General features: G+C 39.1%; 1 protein-coding gene across 3 annotated transcripts in view; it reads right to left on the bottom strand.

The window, feature by feature from the left end:
• Positions 1-12,908: 12,908 nt before the first annotated feature.
• spag9a (sperm associated antigen 9a) overlaps positions 12,909-16,103 on the bottom strand; it is a 58,972-nt gene continuing 55,777 nt past the window's right edge. For all 3 annotated transcript variants that reach the window (XM_080446843.1, XM_080446844.1, XM_080446845.1), the window contains one exon: positions 12,909-15,647. In XM_080446843.1, the coding sequence (XP_080302969.1) occupies positions 15,529-15,647 (119 nt within the window). In that variant the 3' untranslated portion in view covers positions 12,909-15,528. The remainder of the gene's footprint in view (positions 15,648-16,103) is intronic.

Raw genomic sequence — 16,103 nt, 5'->3', positions numbered from 1 at the left:
TTCCACTATCCATCTATTACTTTTATGATTATTATTACTATTATTAACATTGCTAAAGTTTGTTCTCTATCATCATTATCTATCAGAGGTTTTATTTTTTCATATTTTTTCTACCCTTTCAACATGGTTTAAGTATTTATAATATCTACAGCAGTATCTCATCACCCATTTATTACTTTTATGATTATTATTGCTATATATTATCATTGATAAATACGTTTGTTCTTTACCATCACTAATTACCGGAGGCTTTCTTTTTCAACAATGTTTAAGTACTTACAATACTAATGGATGTAAAACAAACCTAACTACAGCAGTACTCCACTATCCATCTATTACTTTTATGATTATTATCATCATTACTATTATTGTTAAAATTCTTGCTCATTACCATCATTAATTACTGGTTTTATTATCATTGGCACTAATATTGGTTTTATTATTATTCCCTTCAAGACTTATTCACCTTATTAATGACAACCTTTATTACTGCTTTAGTAGGAATTGTTTTTGATGCTGTACTACCACTTGGTATGCATTGTAGCCATTACAATAGATTTTTTTGTCACTGTTAGTGGCTTTGTTTCTTTTTTATTTATTAGTTTATTTATTTTTTATTTTTTTTTGTATTTATTTTTTTAGCTTTAAGGCTACATCTCACTGTCCAATCACTATTGTTGTAAGACTTTACTTTTTTAATTTAATTTAATTTTAATTTAATTAATTTAATTATTATTATTATTTTTTATATATATATATATATATATATATTTTTTTTTTTTTTCTCTAATTATTTTTGTTTGTATGTATACACGAGCATATACACGTGTGCGCGCGCACACATTCACTTCCATACACTCCCAAGGAGGGTGCTACGGTGTGTGGACAGCTGGAGTTGAAAACAAAGTAATTCATACTGTCAGGAGCTTTGAAACTCATGCCCTACCACAATACTTGATATTATATGTTCAGGAGCCCTCACTAGGATAGAGGGTTCAGAGTATAGTGCGACCGGAAGGACATAATGTTTAGGGTCCTGCAGCTAGTCTTTGCCGAGAAGACATGCTTAGGAATAGGGATAATGTTAGGGTTTTTAAATCTAGTTATGTTTAGTTTGATGTGTCTGTCTGTTCTTTGTTTGGTTAGGGGGGACAAGGTTAGGTATTGGTCCTTACTATATTCCTCTCATACTGCCCATGTCACTGTCTATGTGTATTTTGTTTTGGGGGGGAGGGGGGTTTTGGGTCCTGGTCTTCACCATATGGCTTATTTGATCCGTCTGTTGGGGCTGGTTTGGTATACTAAGTACTACTACACCAGCTATATTTTATCAGCATTGCTCTCCACTCTTGTTCTTTTTTTTCTCTCCCTCTCCTCTCTTCTTAAATTTGTTTATTTAATTTAGGCTAAGATTATGTCTAATTTGACTAATAGTGGCGTGCGGATGGGTGGGGACTCCCTGAGGTTTACCTGTTGGAATACTGGGGGAATGAACGGGCCAGTTAAGAGAGGGCGTATTCTCTCTCATCTGAAACATCTTAAAACAGAGATTGCCTTCCTACAGGAAACGCATCTGACCGTAAAAGACCAACCTAGACTGAAGGCACATTGGGTGGGTCAAATCTTTCATTCAGGCTTTGATTCGAGGACACGGGGTACTGCCATTCTAATCCATAAAAAGGTTCAATTTACTACAAAGGATATTATTTCTGACCCTTATGGTCGTTTCATTATAGTTTCCGGATGTCTTTTTAATACACCAGTGCTCTTGGTAAACATCTACGCCCCTAATTGGGACGATCAAGCCTTTATCAATAAGATAATTTCTCTCCTGCCTGATCTGAATTCTTATCATTTGATCTTTGGAGGCGACGCAAACTGTACCATTGACCCAATTTTAGATAGATCGAGCTCAAAGAAAAGACCCCTCTCCAAGATGGCTAAGGCTATATCATCTTTTATGAGTCAAATGGGATGTGTGGACCCCTGGCGTTTTCAATTTCCTGTTAAAAAGTGTTCTCATTTTTCTCTAACGTACATAAAACTTTTACTAGAATCGATTACTTTTTCATTGATAAGCTCTTTTTACCCTCAGTTAGAAACGTTGACTATTCAGCCATTGTAATCTCAGACCACGCCCCCCTGTTGCTTGATCTCAATTTTTCAAATTTAAATAAACCTCGTCCTCCTTGGAAACTAAACCCCTTATTATTAAACGACCCTAGTTTTTGCTCCTTGATCTCCAATAAAATTGACGAATTTATTTTAAACAATAAATCTGATTTAGTATCTCCATCCTTACTCTGGGAAACTTTAAAAGCCGTAATTCGGGGTGAAATTATATCATACTGCTCAAAGCATAATAAATTAAAGAAAAAGCAACAGGACCAGCTAATTGAAAGCATTACAAAATTGGATAACGACTACTCAACATTTCCTTCCCCTGAAACGTATAAAGAGAGGCTAAATTTACAGATGCAATATAATTTACTTACCACAGAGAAAACTGAGAAACTGTTACTGAGGTCGAGAGGCCTCGTGTACGAACATGGAGAGAAAGCAGGCCGCTTACTCTCCCATCAGCTCAAGAAAGAGAGTGCAACTAGAAACATCCCTCAAATAAGGACCCCATCTGGTATATGCACAGTTATCCCAGCTGATATTAACAACACGTTCAAAAGCTTCTACTCTGACTTATACTCCTCTCGGTTTCCCGTAGATACCACAGATATGATGAGTTTTCTTGGGGGCCTCCAGTTCCCGACTCTCCACTCTGTTAAGCGCGAGACCCTAGAACAACCCTTGAATCTGAGTGAGATAAACGACTCAATTTTGACGATGCAAAATGGGAAAGCTCCTGGCCCGGACGGCTACCCAGTTGAATTTTACAAACTATTTTTTAATAAACTAGCTCCACTTTTACTGGATATGTTCATTGATTCACTAGACCAAGGCTCCCTACCACAAACACTCACAGAAGCATCAATCTCTCTAATTTTAAAACCTGATAAAGACCCATTGAACTGTAACTCATATCGTCCCATATCCCTTTTAAATGCTGACTATAAGATCCTTGCGAAAATTGTGGCTTCACGAATGGAGACGGTTGTAGCAGACATTATTTCGACTGACCAGACAGGTTTTATTAGAGACCGCCATTCCTCATCGAATATTCGCCGTCTCCTTAACACATCCACTGCCAAGGGCTAATCTCATAATGTACTCACCAGTGCCAAGGTGTTTTTGTTGTTTTTTTGTTTTTTTCATGTCGCCATAGATCTTGTTAAAATCCTTAAGATTGAGCGCTACACAGTCTGTTTACATCCGCGAGATCTCCCTGTATCTCCCAGTGAAAACCACGTGTCAAACGGGGCATCCATGTTTGAGTTAGAGCGGATTACGTTAAACAGTGAAATGCGAGGAGAAAAAACTACAGGAAGAGAATTGAGTTTCAGTTTCGTCTGTAGAATGAGAGCGGGCGTGATCGTGAAAACCGGATCCCAAATAATTCTATTTCCTGTCATCAAACCGGAAACGGAAGTGGATCAAAAAAATTCCGAAAGTGCACCCGGACCGCGCATGCGCGAAAAGACCGCAGCCCGTAGGGCTACGGTCTCGGCGCTTAACAGTTGGATTTAACGGCCCGTAGGACTACGGTCTTGGCAGTTAATGTGTTAATGTTATTCTCTCTCCCGCATCCTCGGAGACCCCCGAGGTGGTGGTCTCCCTGGATGCGGAGAAAGCCTTCGATAGGGTTGAGTGGGGTTACTTACTTGAGGTTCTCCAGAGGTTTGGTTTTGGTTCCAACCTGGTTTCTCTGATCTCGCTTCTCTACTCAGCCCCAAAAGCCTCTGTTGTCACCAATGGGTTGAACTCTCAGATGCTCACACTCTCAAGAGGCTGTAGACAAGGTTTCCCAGCAAGCCCCCTACTGTTTGCTCTTGCAATTGAGCCTCTCTCTATCGCCCTAAAGTCAGCCCCTTTTATTCAGGGAATCCGTAGATGGGGAATGGAATACAAACTCTCTCTGTACTAGAGATGCGCGGATCGCGGTTTTAGCCGCGGTTGCCGCAGTTAACCGCAGTTTGGGTGGATTTGGGTCAATCAAATATAATTATTAATTCATATTGGATAAACCGCGGGTGAAATAATGCGGGAATTAAATTAATGATATCAATCTATAGGCCTATAATAGCTTTTAAAAAGCACTAAATTTCACCGTGTGTGCGTTTGTAGTATTTTAATATTACGTCATTTTACACCAGGCAAAAAATAGCCGCTCACGACATGTTGCTTTGCAAGCAGCCAGTGTTGCCAGGTTGCGAGAGAAATAAGTAGCCAGGTCTATGAAAACAAGCCCAAAACAAGTGCCAAACAAGCCCAAAAGTCGCAACGCAGAGCATTGTTTTTGCTCTGTGTTTTGTTTTCACTTTTTCTTTCTTTTTCTGTAAAGCACTTTGAGCTGCATTTATGTCATGAAAGGTGCTATATAAATAAAGTTTATTATTTTAAAAGTCGCTTATAAAAAGCTTATAAAAAGCCGACATGGCAACAAAGTGGTTGAAAGCGAAAGTAACTTAATGAAGACGTGCGCTTGTTGTTACCATGGTTGTGGATTGTATACAGTCACTGCATCGCGACAGTGGTGAGTAACACTGTTTATAAGAAAACTAACGTCAGGAAAATAACAATTATTTGGTGCGGTTGGTGCGGATCTATAAATAGGATGATATAAGTACCGCGGGTGGATGGCGGATGGATAATGAACTTGTTAACGCGGATTTGGGTGACAAAAAAAGCCATCCGCGCATCTCTACTCTGTACGCAGATGACTTATTGATATTCATATCCGCCCCAGTTTCTACCGCCCCAAAGATCATTGAGCTGTTGAACAGATTTGGTACCTTCTCTGGCTACAGATTAAATTATAACAAAAGTGAATGTTTCCCAGTAAATAACTTGGCCCGTCATATTCCAGATGGATCACTGCCCTTTCGCACCTCAGATTCTGGCTTTAAATACCTGGGGGTACACATCCGTAGGACTCTAGATGAGCTGTTTAGAGATAATTTGTTACCCCTTGTTGATAAACTTAAATTGGACCTACATAGATGGGGAATTATCAATATATCTCTGGCAGGGAGAGTAAATTGTATTAAGATGAATGTTCTGCCCCGTTTTCTGTATTTATTTCAAGCTCTGCCGGTTTTTATCCCCAGATCCTTTTTTTGTAAACTTGATACATTACTCTCATCCTTTATATGGGGAGGTAAAACTCCAAGATTAAAGAAGGAATACCTACAGAGAAACAGAGATGACGGTGGCCTTGCCCTGCCTAATTTGAAGTATTATTATTGGGCTGCTAACATTTCTAAAATCACTTGTTGGGCCCACAACCCTGATCTGGACTGGTGTCAAATTGAAGCAAATTCCTGTCCCAATACATCTTTATTGGCCTTAATCACCACTAAATTGCCTATTTCTCCTAATCAGCAATCTTCCAATCCTATTGTTTTAAGCACACTGCGGATATGGTCCCAATTCAGAACCTTCTTTGGCCTCCGTGAAATATCCCTCTATAGCCCTATAAAAAACAACCACCTATTTGCCCCGGCAAGGACAGACCCAGGTTACTCTATGTGGCATAGGCTGGGTCTCTCCAAACTAAAGGATTTATACATTGATGGAATTTTTGCTAACTTCGGGGAATTGGCAACTAAATACGAACTCCCAAATTCTCACCTGTTTAGATATTTTCAAATTCGCAACTTTGTCAGAACATATAATCCTTCATTCCCTAATATTCCGGCCAGATCAGGGGTGGAGTCTATCTTGGATGCTCCCAGGCAGGTAAAGGGCCTCATGTCTTCTATTTATAACATTATATCCTCTTTAAGGGTCACCTCTCTGGATGGAATTAAAGCAGGGTGGGAGGGGGAACTTGGGGAATCCATCACAGACGATATCTGGAACCAAGCTCAGATCCGAGTGAATGGCAGTACCTCGTGTGCTCGACTTAGCTTGATACAACTCAAAGTCTTACACCGCTCTCATTATAGCAAAGCCAAACTGTCTAGAATATACCCTACTGTGGATGACAGCTGTGATAGATGCCATACATCCCCGGCAAATTTAACCCATATGTTTTGGTCTTGTCCTCGACTGGAGAGTTATTGGGTTACCATATTTAGACACTTATCACAAATGTTTAACATTAGCTTACAGCCTAGCTCTGTAACTGCTATCTTTGGGGTCCTGCCCAAAGATCTGACCTCTAATAAATTAACACAGAATGGTATTGCCTTTCTTACACTGCTGGCACGGAGGAAAATCCTCCTAGAGTGGAAATCTCCATGTGCCCCGAAACCAGATCTATGGCTGAAAGATGTAATGTTATTCCTGAAACTAGAGAAAATTTAATTTGACTTAAGAGGATCACCAGGTGGATTTATGTCCGCCTGGGGTACCATAATAACCTATCTTACTAATCTGACAAGACTCCCTGATGCCACATAGGGTTGCCTGTGACAAAACCCCTCCACTGATCTGGAGACCCCCCCCCACCTGTCCCTCACGCCGTCACTCTGTCTTCCTACCTTCGTCTATTTTGTTCTCTGTTGGGGAGGAGGGGAGAGGGAGAGAAAAAGGGGAAAGGAGCATTCTTAGGTTATGTTCCTTTTTTTTTATTATTTAATTTTTTTTCTTTTCCCCTCTAGAGCATGTTGTGGACTCTGCTGATTTTTTTCTTTCTTTTTTCCATGTGGTGAAATGAACGGTGACTAAAGACCCGTGAGGGAGGGAGGGAGGGTATGGGGAAAATTGAATGTTGTGTCGAACTGAACCAGCCTTGTACTCTGAACCAGCTGAGTGTTAAACGTTATGTGAATTGTATTGTAATGTCTGTTCCTGTACGTAAGGAAAAAAAAGAAAAAGGCATGAGTCTTATTGTACCTGTAACCACATTTACTACATTCTGAAACTAATGCTGAATAAAAATCATAAACAAAAAAAATGATGGGGATCGAGAACCAATTATATCATTCAATCGATTCCGAAGTTATTGAGAACCGAAATCAATAAGCTGATTTGGCTTCTGCTATCAATTCTCATATAAATGATCTCGATTCTAGCGGGAGCTGACGTGACGTCTTGTCCAGAGAGGTGAGTCATGTCATTGAAATCAAATCACTGGCACAAACATATACTGTATGTCCTTCTAATAAAGCTTTTGACTTTAGAATTAAATGATTAAATTAAATGAAAGTGATAGAGTGCCCCAGATTAGCACCAATTTGCAAACAAATACCAATAATAGAAAAACATCGATAGTAGAATCGGTAAGGAATCTGTTTGATAAGCAGGATTGACAAGGGGATCAAAATCAGTAAAAATCAACGATCCCCATCCCTGGTCCGAGGTTTTGGGGAACACATGGGGAACCCATCCCTAGTCTGAGGTTTAGGGGAACGTCTTACACCGATATGGAAATTCTGGGCAGATGGTAATGCTCAAAATAACAATTTGGCAGATAGTCGATAGCGATATCTGTTTATTTAGTTTTTGTTGTTATTTATTCCCCCTTTTGTGAATCAAATAAATCTTCATCATTAAAAATAAGTGTTCTGAATCTTCAGCTTGGCAGGCAGCAGATAACCAACACTACATAGCTGTCACCATTATGACATTTTACTTGACGATTAATTGTCGCTCAAATAATTGCAATTAACGATTTAATTGCGTTTCTGTCGTTAAACATTGGAACATTATGAATGAAAATTACATTGCTGTTTGGTTTTTGGCTTTGTTAACAAAAGGTCCACAGGGAGTACATAACTTAATAACTTTATACATTTAAAAAAAAAAACATGAATAGCGGAAATAGCTGATCTACAAGCTCAAAACCTTTTGAGCTTGTAGATCTGCTTTTTCCACAATTTTTTCCTTAATGTTTGAAAGGATATCAAAATTTTTCAACATGGAAACTATTATGACGATTATCTCAAATTATTGCGATTAAGCGATTCTGTAACAATTATGACAGGCCTATAGCCAGCGCAAAATTGATGCGTCACAACAGATAAATATCGGCTACAGCCATCGGTAAATGTCAATTTGCTGATATGCCGATGGCAGTCAATGAGGTGAATATCAGCCTGCTGAACTAGGATCAGTTTGGTGTACATTATGTTGCTGATGTCTCACCTTGACTCCTCCCGCGCCATCCCTGCCAGGAGGACAATCTGCTCCAGCATTACCCTGTAACACACACACACACACACACACTTCATGAAATGGCAGGTCGACACCACATGCTTCACGCTTCGTCATCATATGCAATTTGTTCATCTGTTTAATGGAATGGATTTATTAGATGTATACAAAATATATATTTTGAAGTAACAATACTTTTGCTTACAGTACAGTTTTGGGCGCCTCACTCAACTCATTTGACAAATAAACGTAATAAACTGAGGTATAAACTGTCGTTTCGGTCGCTATACTTATTTTGCAAAATGTTACTACTACTGTATTTGTGTTGTTGTTTACTGACCTCTCTGCCAGGCTCTCCAGCGGGTCCACTCAGTCCAGGGGGTCCCACGGGTCCAGGGGCTCCACGGTCGCCACTAGAGCCAGTAGATCCCTGCTTACCGGGCTCTCCCTATAAAACACACACAATAATACACACTCAGTAAAATACATAAAACACACACACAGGAAATACACAGGTCAGACTGCGGACAAATACGATTAGCTTCTCAAATGTTTAGAACCTACTGTCCACACTGTTATTAAATGTGATCTTTAGGACTGACTGTCCACACTGTTATTAAATGTGATCTTTAGGACTGACTGTCCACACTGTTATTAAATGTGATCTTTAGGACTGACTGTCCACACTGTTATTAAATCTGATCTTTAGGACTGACTGTCCACACTGTTATTAAATCTGATCTTTAGGACTGACTGTCCACACTGTTATTAAATGTGATCTTTAGGACTGACTGTCCACACTGTTATTAAATCTAATCTTTAGGACTGACTGTCCACACTGTTATTAAATCTGATCTTTAGGACTGACTGTCCACACTGTTATTAAATCTGATCTTTAGGACTGACTGTCCACAGCGGGAACCCTGTAATTTCATATGATTTACAATCGTATGGATTGCTAGTAGGCTCTATGCATAGCAGCCATATTGTGAAGACATTCACAGGTGTTACCAATGATACTAATGAAGGCTCTGTTCCATTCTGGTCAAACGAGTCAGGGACAGGGTGCTGTTAGCATGTTGGCTCACTGGAAATACTCTGCTACACCAGTGGTTCTAAAATGTGGGTCTAGGGACCCTCATTGTTCTTGGGGGTTCCAAATGGCCCCTTATATTACGGGTGTGTAACTCTAATTAGGATTAGTACGTTGCCATGGCGTGCGCATACCTGCTACTATGGTCCATTGAACATACTACCAGCAGCTCACAGCCTGTTGCCAAACCCTATAAACAAATACACTTCAATACTATGTACAGCAGTATTATGCAAGTTAAAATGCACAACTATAAAATCTATAAACGTTATGAAATCTTAGTATTCAGAAATGTTTGCATACCCGCAGTCACGCAGTTCCTCCCCAGCCAAGCGTTATGGCAGGTGCATCTGACTCCCCATCACCGCACCGCGCGGCTACCTACGCAATACTCGTCTTATACTAATCATTGGCATAGGCTGCAGCTGTGAGCTGACGCCGGTTGGGAGGTCCCACAGGCTACATAATAATAATAATAATAATAATAAATGCATCACGTCGAGTTGATATTTCCATCCAGTGTTTTTCTTTTGAATAAAATGTTTAAATGAAATAAAACATTTGAAATAAAATGTCTTATTTTCGATTTATGCATTTTCTTTAATTTTAGAAGAACCGTCATGAACTCTCTGCATCAAACAACCAGTGGTGGAAAAAGTACTCTTACTTAAGTAAAAATTATCAATACTGCAATATAGAAAAATTCTATTAAAAATGTACTTAAGGTACCAAAAGTAGAAAGTACTCATTATGTAGAATGTCCCATTTCACAAGTTTTCTAAATCTTTTGAAAATAGCAGATCTACAAGCTCACAATGTGTCGCATTGGGACCCATAGACCATATGGAAAAAGTACTCTTACTTAAGTAAAAATTATCAATACTGCAATATAGAAAAATTCTATTAAAAATGTACTTACGGTACCAAAAGTAGAAAGTACTCATTATGTAGAATGTCCCATTTCACAAGTTTTCTAAATCTTTTGAAAATAGCAGATCTACAAGCTCACAATGTGTCGCATTGGGACCCATAGATGGGGCGCGTTCGAAAATTACGCACCGGAGCACACTCGCCTATTAGTTTGTATTGGCCAGTGCGCTCAGTGCTGTATTTTCGAACACACCCCATATTCACACAGCGGCCATATTGGAATTTAACATTGAAAGTGCCATCCCGTTGCCGTGGAAACGGGGTGGCACTTCATTGACTTTATTAGGGCGCGTTCGAAAATACAGCACTGAGCGCACTGGCCAATACAAACTAATAGGCGAGTGTGCTCCGGTGCGTAATTTTCGAACGCGCCCTTCATAGCAACATGGCCGCCGTGTGAATATGGTCTATAGTGAGCATGTAGATCTGCTATTTTCAAATGGCCGAAATGTATAAGGCTGAGGTGGTTAATGTATGTTTTGTGATGAAAATCAAAATCTACAAAGTAACTAGTAACTAAAGTTTTCAAATAATTGTAAAGGAGTAAAAGTACAATATTTGCCTCGAGATGTAGTGGAGTAGAAGTAAAAGTACTGAGAATTGGAAATACTCAAGTAAAGTAAAAAAAAAAAATACCTCAAAATTGTAAACAGTAAACAATGTACTGTACATGTTCACTATACAGCAAACAATGTACTGTACATGTTTACTACACAGTAAACAATGTACTGTACATGTTTACTACACAGTAAACATGTACTGTACATGTTTACTACACAGTAAACAATGTACTGTACATGTTTACTACACACAGTAAACATGTACTGTACTGTACAGTACATGTTTACTATAGGCCTACAGTAAATAATGTACATGTTCACTATACAATAAACCATGTACTGTACATGTACAGTAAACAATGTACAGTACATGTTTACTACACAGTAAACAATGTAAAGTACATATTTACTACACAGTAAACAATGTACAGTACATATTTACTACACAGTAAACAATGTACTGTACATGTTTACTACACAGTAAACAATGTACTGTACATGTTCACTATACAGTAAACAATGTAGCCTACTGTACATGTTTACTATACAGTAAACATGTACATGTTTACTACATGTTAACATGTTTACTAAACACAATTCTATTAAAACAAATAATTATGTTTAACCTGGCATCCCTATTTTGGGCAAATGTTAACATTTTGTCAAGTTTTGTCAGTAGCAGATCTACAGTACATCTTGTACATTGTCTACTTTCGCTATTTGTTGTAGGCTATAGGCTGAAAATGTCCCTTTTACAAATCAAACCATGACAATACATATCATATAAACCTTGTAAAGGGGGGCGTATGGCTGTGGCTCAGGGGTAGAGTGGCAGGTAGAGCGGCCGGATTTCTCCCGATGAGCAGGTTGGTGCCTTGCATGGTTTCCTCCGCCATCGGTCTATGAATGTGTGTGTATGGGTGAATGTAATGCACAATCTATGTAAAGCGCTTTGGATAAAAGCACTATAGATCTACAAAATTTACCATTTACCTTGTATGTCCTAAACCATATTTTTTTATTATTTTAAAAACATGTTTAAACAGTGAAAATGCCAGATGTACAATTTAATCTGCAATTTTCACTCCCTTTGTGTGACACTCTTTTGTGATCAAGTAGGGCACTAATCTGCGGAAAAACATATCAAAAAGTTGAAATACGGAGACAGCAACAATATACAGTAATAAAACACAGGATGACAAAGAAGTCCCCATGAAATCGAGTTTAATAGATTGTTAAAAATAAGACTATGATGCTTCTTCTTCTTCTTTTCTTTTTTAGCAAACATTGAGCAGAAGGAACCACAGTTCTTGCTGTGTGACAGCCACAGATAGAGAAACTCGATGGCGCATGAGGCTGTTCTCTGGGTACTACAGATACACTGATGCATATGTACACCCCACAACCTAAATCGGTGGTTCTCAAGCATTTGAATTTCAAGGACCTCCCATAACTCTGGGAGTGTAAAAATGGAACTTAATGGACCCGCAAGGGTCCATTTTATGCCATTTGCACACTCTCAAGAGTTACAGACCTGTAAGGGTCCATTTGGAACACCCTCAAGGAACCCTGAGGGTCACTTTGAGAACCACTGTCCAAAATCAAATATGTGTGTTCCTTTCAAATTCCCATACAGTATGTATACACATATTCCACATGTAGGCTCATCTGCACTATCAAATACACACACTAGACAGCTTCTCTCTCACACACACACACACACACACACACACACACACACACACACACACACACACACACACACACACACACACACACACACACAGACATCCACCCCACCCAAAACGGTGGCAATAAACAGATTTAGCCGACAACATAGCAGTGTTCTCTTTAGAAAAGAAAAAAAAAACCAAAAAAAAAAAAAACATGCATAGCTTAGGACAATGGATGCGTGTTCATAAACCACGTTTATGCCTGGACAGATCTTATCTCATGGTTTGCCAAATATTTCCAATATAAGTTTCACATCATTCAACCTAAATGAACAATTATGTAAACCCACAGGACTATATATATATATATATATATATATATATATATATATATATATATATATATATATTTACAAGTAAGAGGTTCCTATTACTGTATATTGTTCATGTATAAAGTTACATTCTGAACCAAGTCGGGCTCAATAATAATAAAGGAAATAAAATAAATACTGGAATGGCTACAACATGATATGAGGTTATTCCTTTTGAAAATGGAGAAGAAATGGGCTCTTCGCCCACTGCCAAATATAAAAACAAATCTACACACTATTGGTATGCTGCTGTTATGTTACAGACACCAGCAGAATACAGACTACTTAATAAAAGTTCTCACTGACAAGTAGAAAAACAGCACAATGTGCAAAATGAAACTGAGCCAGTAATAACAATAATGATCATGATAACAATGATAACAATTGGCTTCAGGTCTCCAAACATATTTTGTAACGCAACAAAATATGAAACAAATGAAGGGGAGACCTTCTAGTGCTGTCTGGACGTCCATTTAGGTACAACACAAACGTGTTGCGTAATTCAAAACATAACAACACCTTAAAAATATATATACACATCCTTCAAATTATCATATCATATTTTAAACTTGGAAACGATGACTGATAAAAAAAGATATTCATGAAATTGTTCAGTATTTTTCCACAATTCTTCTTTCGTCCTTTGGTAAGCAAGGTGACACGTGACTTTAAATAAAAGAATGTGTTACATAGTGCTCCCTCCACGCAGTTAGAATGTGTCAGTATAGTGTACATTGCCATGAGTGTTCTTCAAAACTTCAAGCCACCAACATCTTATGTAAAGTGCCGACAAGATCTAGCATAAAGGAAGCCCCCCAAATTTGGTGGCACAGGCAGATTTCCGCAAAACGAGAACAAATTGTTAGTTGAGTTTAAAGGTTAAAAATGGCGGAGCAGGCAGACAATTGGCTGGAGATACAGGACTTCCCCATGCAAGCTAACGCTGACATACACAAAACGCTCCACAGGGGCTCCTCTATACACTGGAAACCCTAAAGTGCGTGACTGAACATTGCTTAGACATTACCAACAACACAAAGGGAACGCAAAACCACTTAGAATTAACTGACCAGGATTCCCCAGTGCTCTGTACTTGTCCCCTCCTTTTTCCCCCTCAACACCAAATGTCTTTGCTTAAAAAATAGCCAAGCTCACAGTTTCCCAGAGTGAGCTTGAAGATCTTCTATTTTCGCAGAATGTTCACCCCCAGATTATGTGTTATGCAGGGCTGAGCATCAAACGATGGTGGAACCACTTCTAAGACATTTGTTCGATTCCTGTAGTAGATTCAAATTGTCCAAAACCGTTACTTTCAGGATACAAATTCAAAAATAGCAGATCTACAAGCTCAAAACGCGTTGCATCATCTGCTATTTTTGATACTTTGGGAGATAAGTGGTTTCTGCCCGACAGTGATGATTATGATCTGGTTTTCTAAATAAAATCACACTTAATACTTGCTCATTATTTGAGCCGCCTTGGAGCAGCGAGTGTTTAACTATTGTCTTTATGAATGTCACTCTGTCCACTGTATCCGCCGAAGGGTGCTGCAGCTCAACTATACACCTCTAGGTTGACTTCTTTACCTACCGGGGTTTGTCCGAAACAATTACCGTATGCTTGTAGAAAACCAGAGATACAATTTTTTTAAATGTAACATTTTGAAGCGATTCTTTCAAATTGATCTTTACGGGCAAAAAAAACAACAAAACCTGAAGTTGACACTTAGCCCTAGAGGTGAGGTTAGGATCACAGCAAGTGTACAAATTGTGCAACAGAAAAAAGGTGACCATGAATGCACATACAAGAAAACACGCACATCTAACGCACACAAAAATGTAGACTCGAGGCATTCATAAAATATGCTCATTCTCACGTCACTTTTCCAGTTATTGTTCCCTCTTTTTCATTTCAAGTTATTTGTAATCTGCTCACGATCGTCGCTGTTGGGTGGAAACCTTGCATGTTCAAAACCTCTCAATTAGTGAAAATAGCGAACTACTTTTTGTGTGACACTAACGCTAATTTACAGAAAAGCATACAAAGTTAAAATATGGAGATACAAGGTTTCTGCCCGACAGCAACGATAATGCTTATGACAATGCACACACTTCTCTGAGATTGTATCACTTGTATTCATGCTCCTATCCCTTTGTCAACTGCTGCATTGCTTACATCAAAGCCTTTTTAATTGACAATGTAATTACAGTACTTAATCAAGCTATGCTTATCCCTTTATTATACATTAAAGGAATACTTCACGCCAAAATGCCCTTTTTTTCACTTCTATCAATTTCTCACCCCGTGAAGCCTTGAATTCATTGAGTGTTCTCTTTGCTTATGGATTCAAGGCTTCATGGGATGAGTATTTGATAGGCGGAATATTCCTTTAAGCTGGCACTTTTCCTATGTGCACCTGGGACCGAGACGGAGGAGGGGACACATCATTGGACGGATTCATTAACTCACGGTAGAACGCGTGCCAGCACCTAACCAACTCAAATGTTTGTAAAGAATAAAATATACAAAAAAACACTAAAAATAACGTTTTGTCCTTTTTTTTTTACAAACAGGGTAGTTACCTTCACAGGTAATTATGAAATTAGGGGGAGGGGCATGCGAGGGGAGAGGGGGGGGCGGGGGGTGTTTGGCAACCCTGGCGGCGGGCGGGGCGGCAGTCTGTGATTGGCTCAGTCCTGACAGGCTGTGACCTGCCAAACGATAAGATGGCTGCGCTCTGCCTTGGTGGGGGCTGCCTGCGGCTTGCCTGTGGGCTCCGACAAGCCGTCCAACTCACTGCCCTCGTCTCCTGGAGGAACGGGGGACAAAGGTGGACGGGTTAAAGCCAGGGGTGTCACACTCGTTTTAGATCACAGGCCAGACTGGGCAAAACCTAGTGCACGCGCAAATGCGTGCACGCGTGCACCCACAGTTTACTGTACGTTGCCTTGGCTTTTTTCAACCTGCCGTCTCAGTCTCTGCTACAGTATAACTACAGTCAGTGGTGGAAAAGGTACTTGCATGTTTTACTTCATTAAAAGTATCAATACTGCAAGAAATACTCTTATGTGTAAAAGTCTGGAATTCAAAATTTACTTCAGTTAAAGTACAAACGTATTGGTATCAAAATGTATTTAAAGTACCAAAGCAGAACGTACTCGTTATGCAGAATGTCCCATTCCACAAGTTTTCAAATATATAAAATGTATGATTTTTTTTTTTTAAATAGCAGATCTAAGTTTTCAAATAATTGTAATGGAGTAAA

This window comes from Gymnoscopelus braueri (genome assembly GCF_963280865.1).
Source record: "Gymnoscopelus braueri genome assembly, chromosome: 13".
NCBI lineage: Eukaryota > Metazoa > Chordata > Actinopteri > Myctophiformes > Myctophidae > Gymnoscopelus > Gymnoscopelus braueri.
This window is presented reverse-complemented; position numbering and strand designations above follow the sequence as displayed.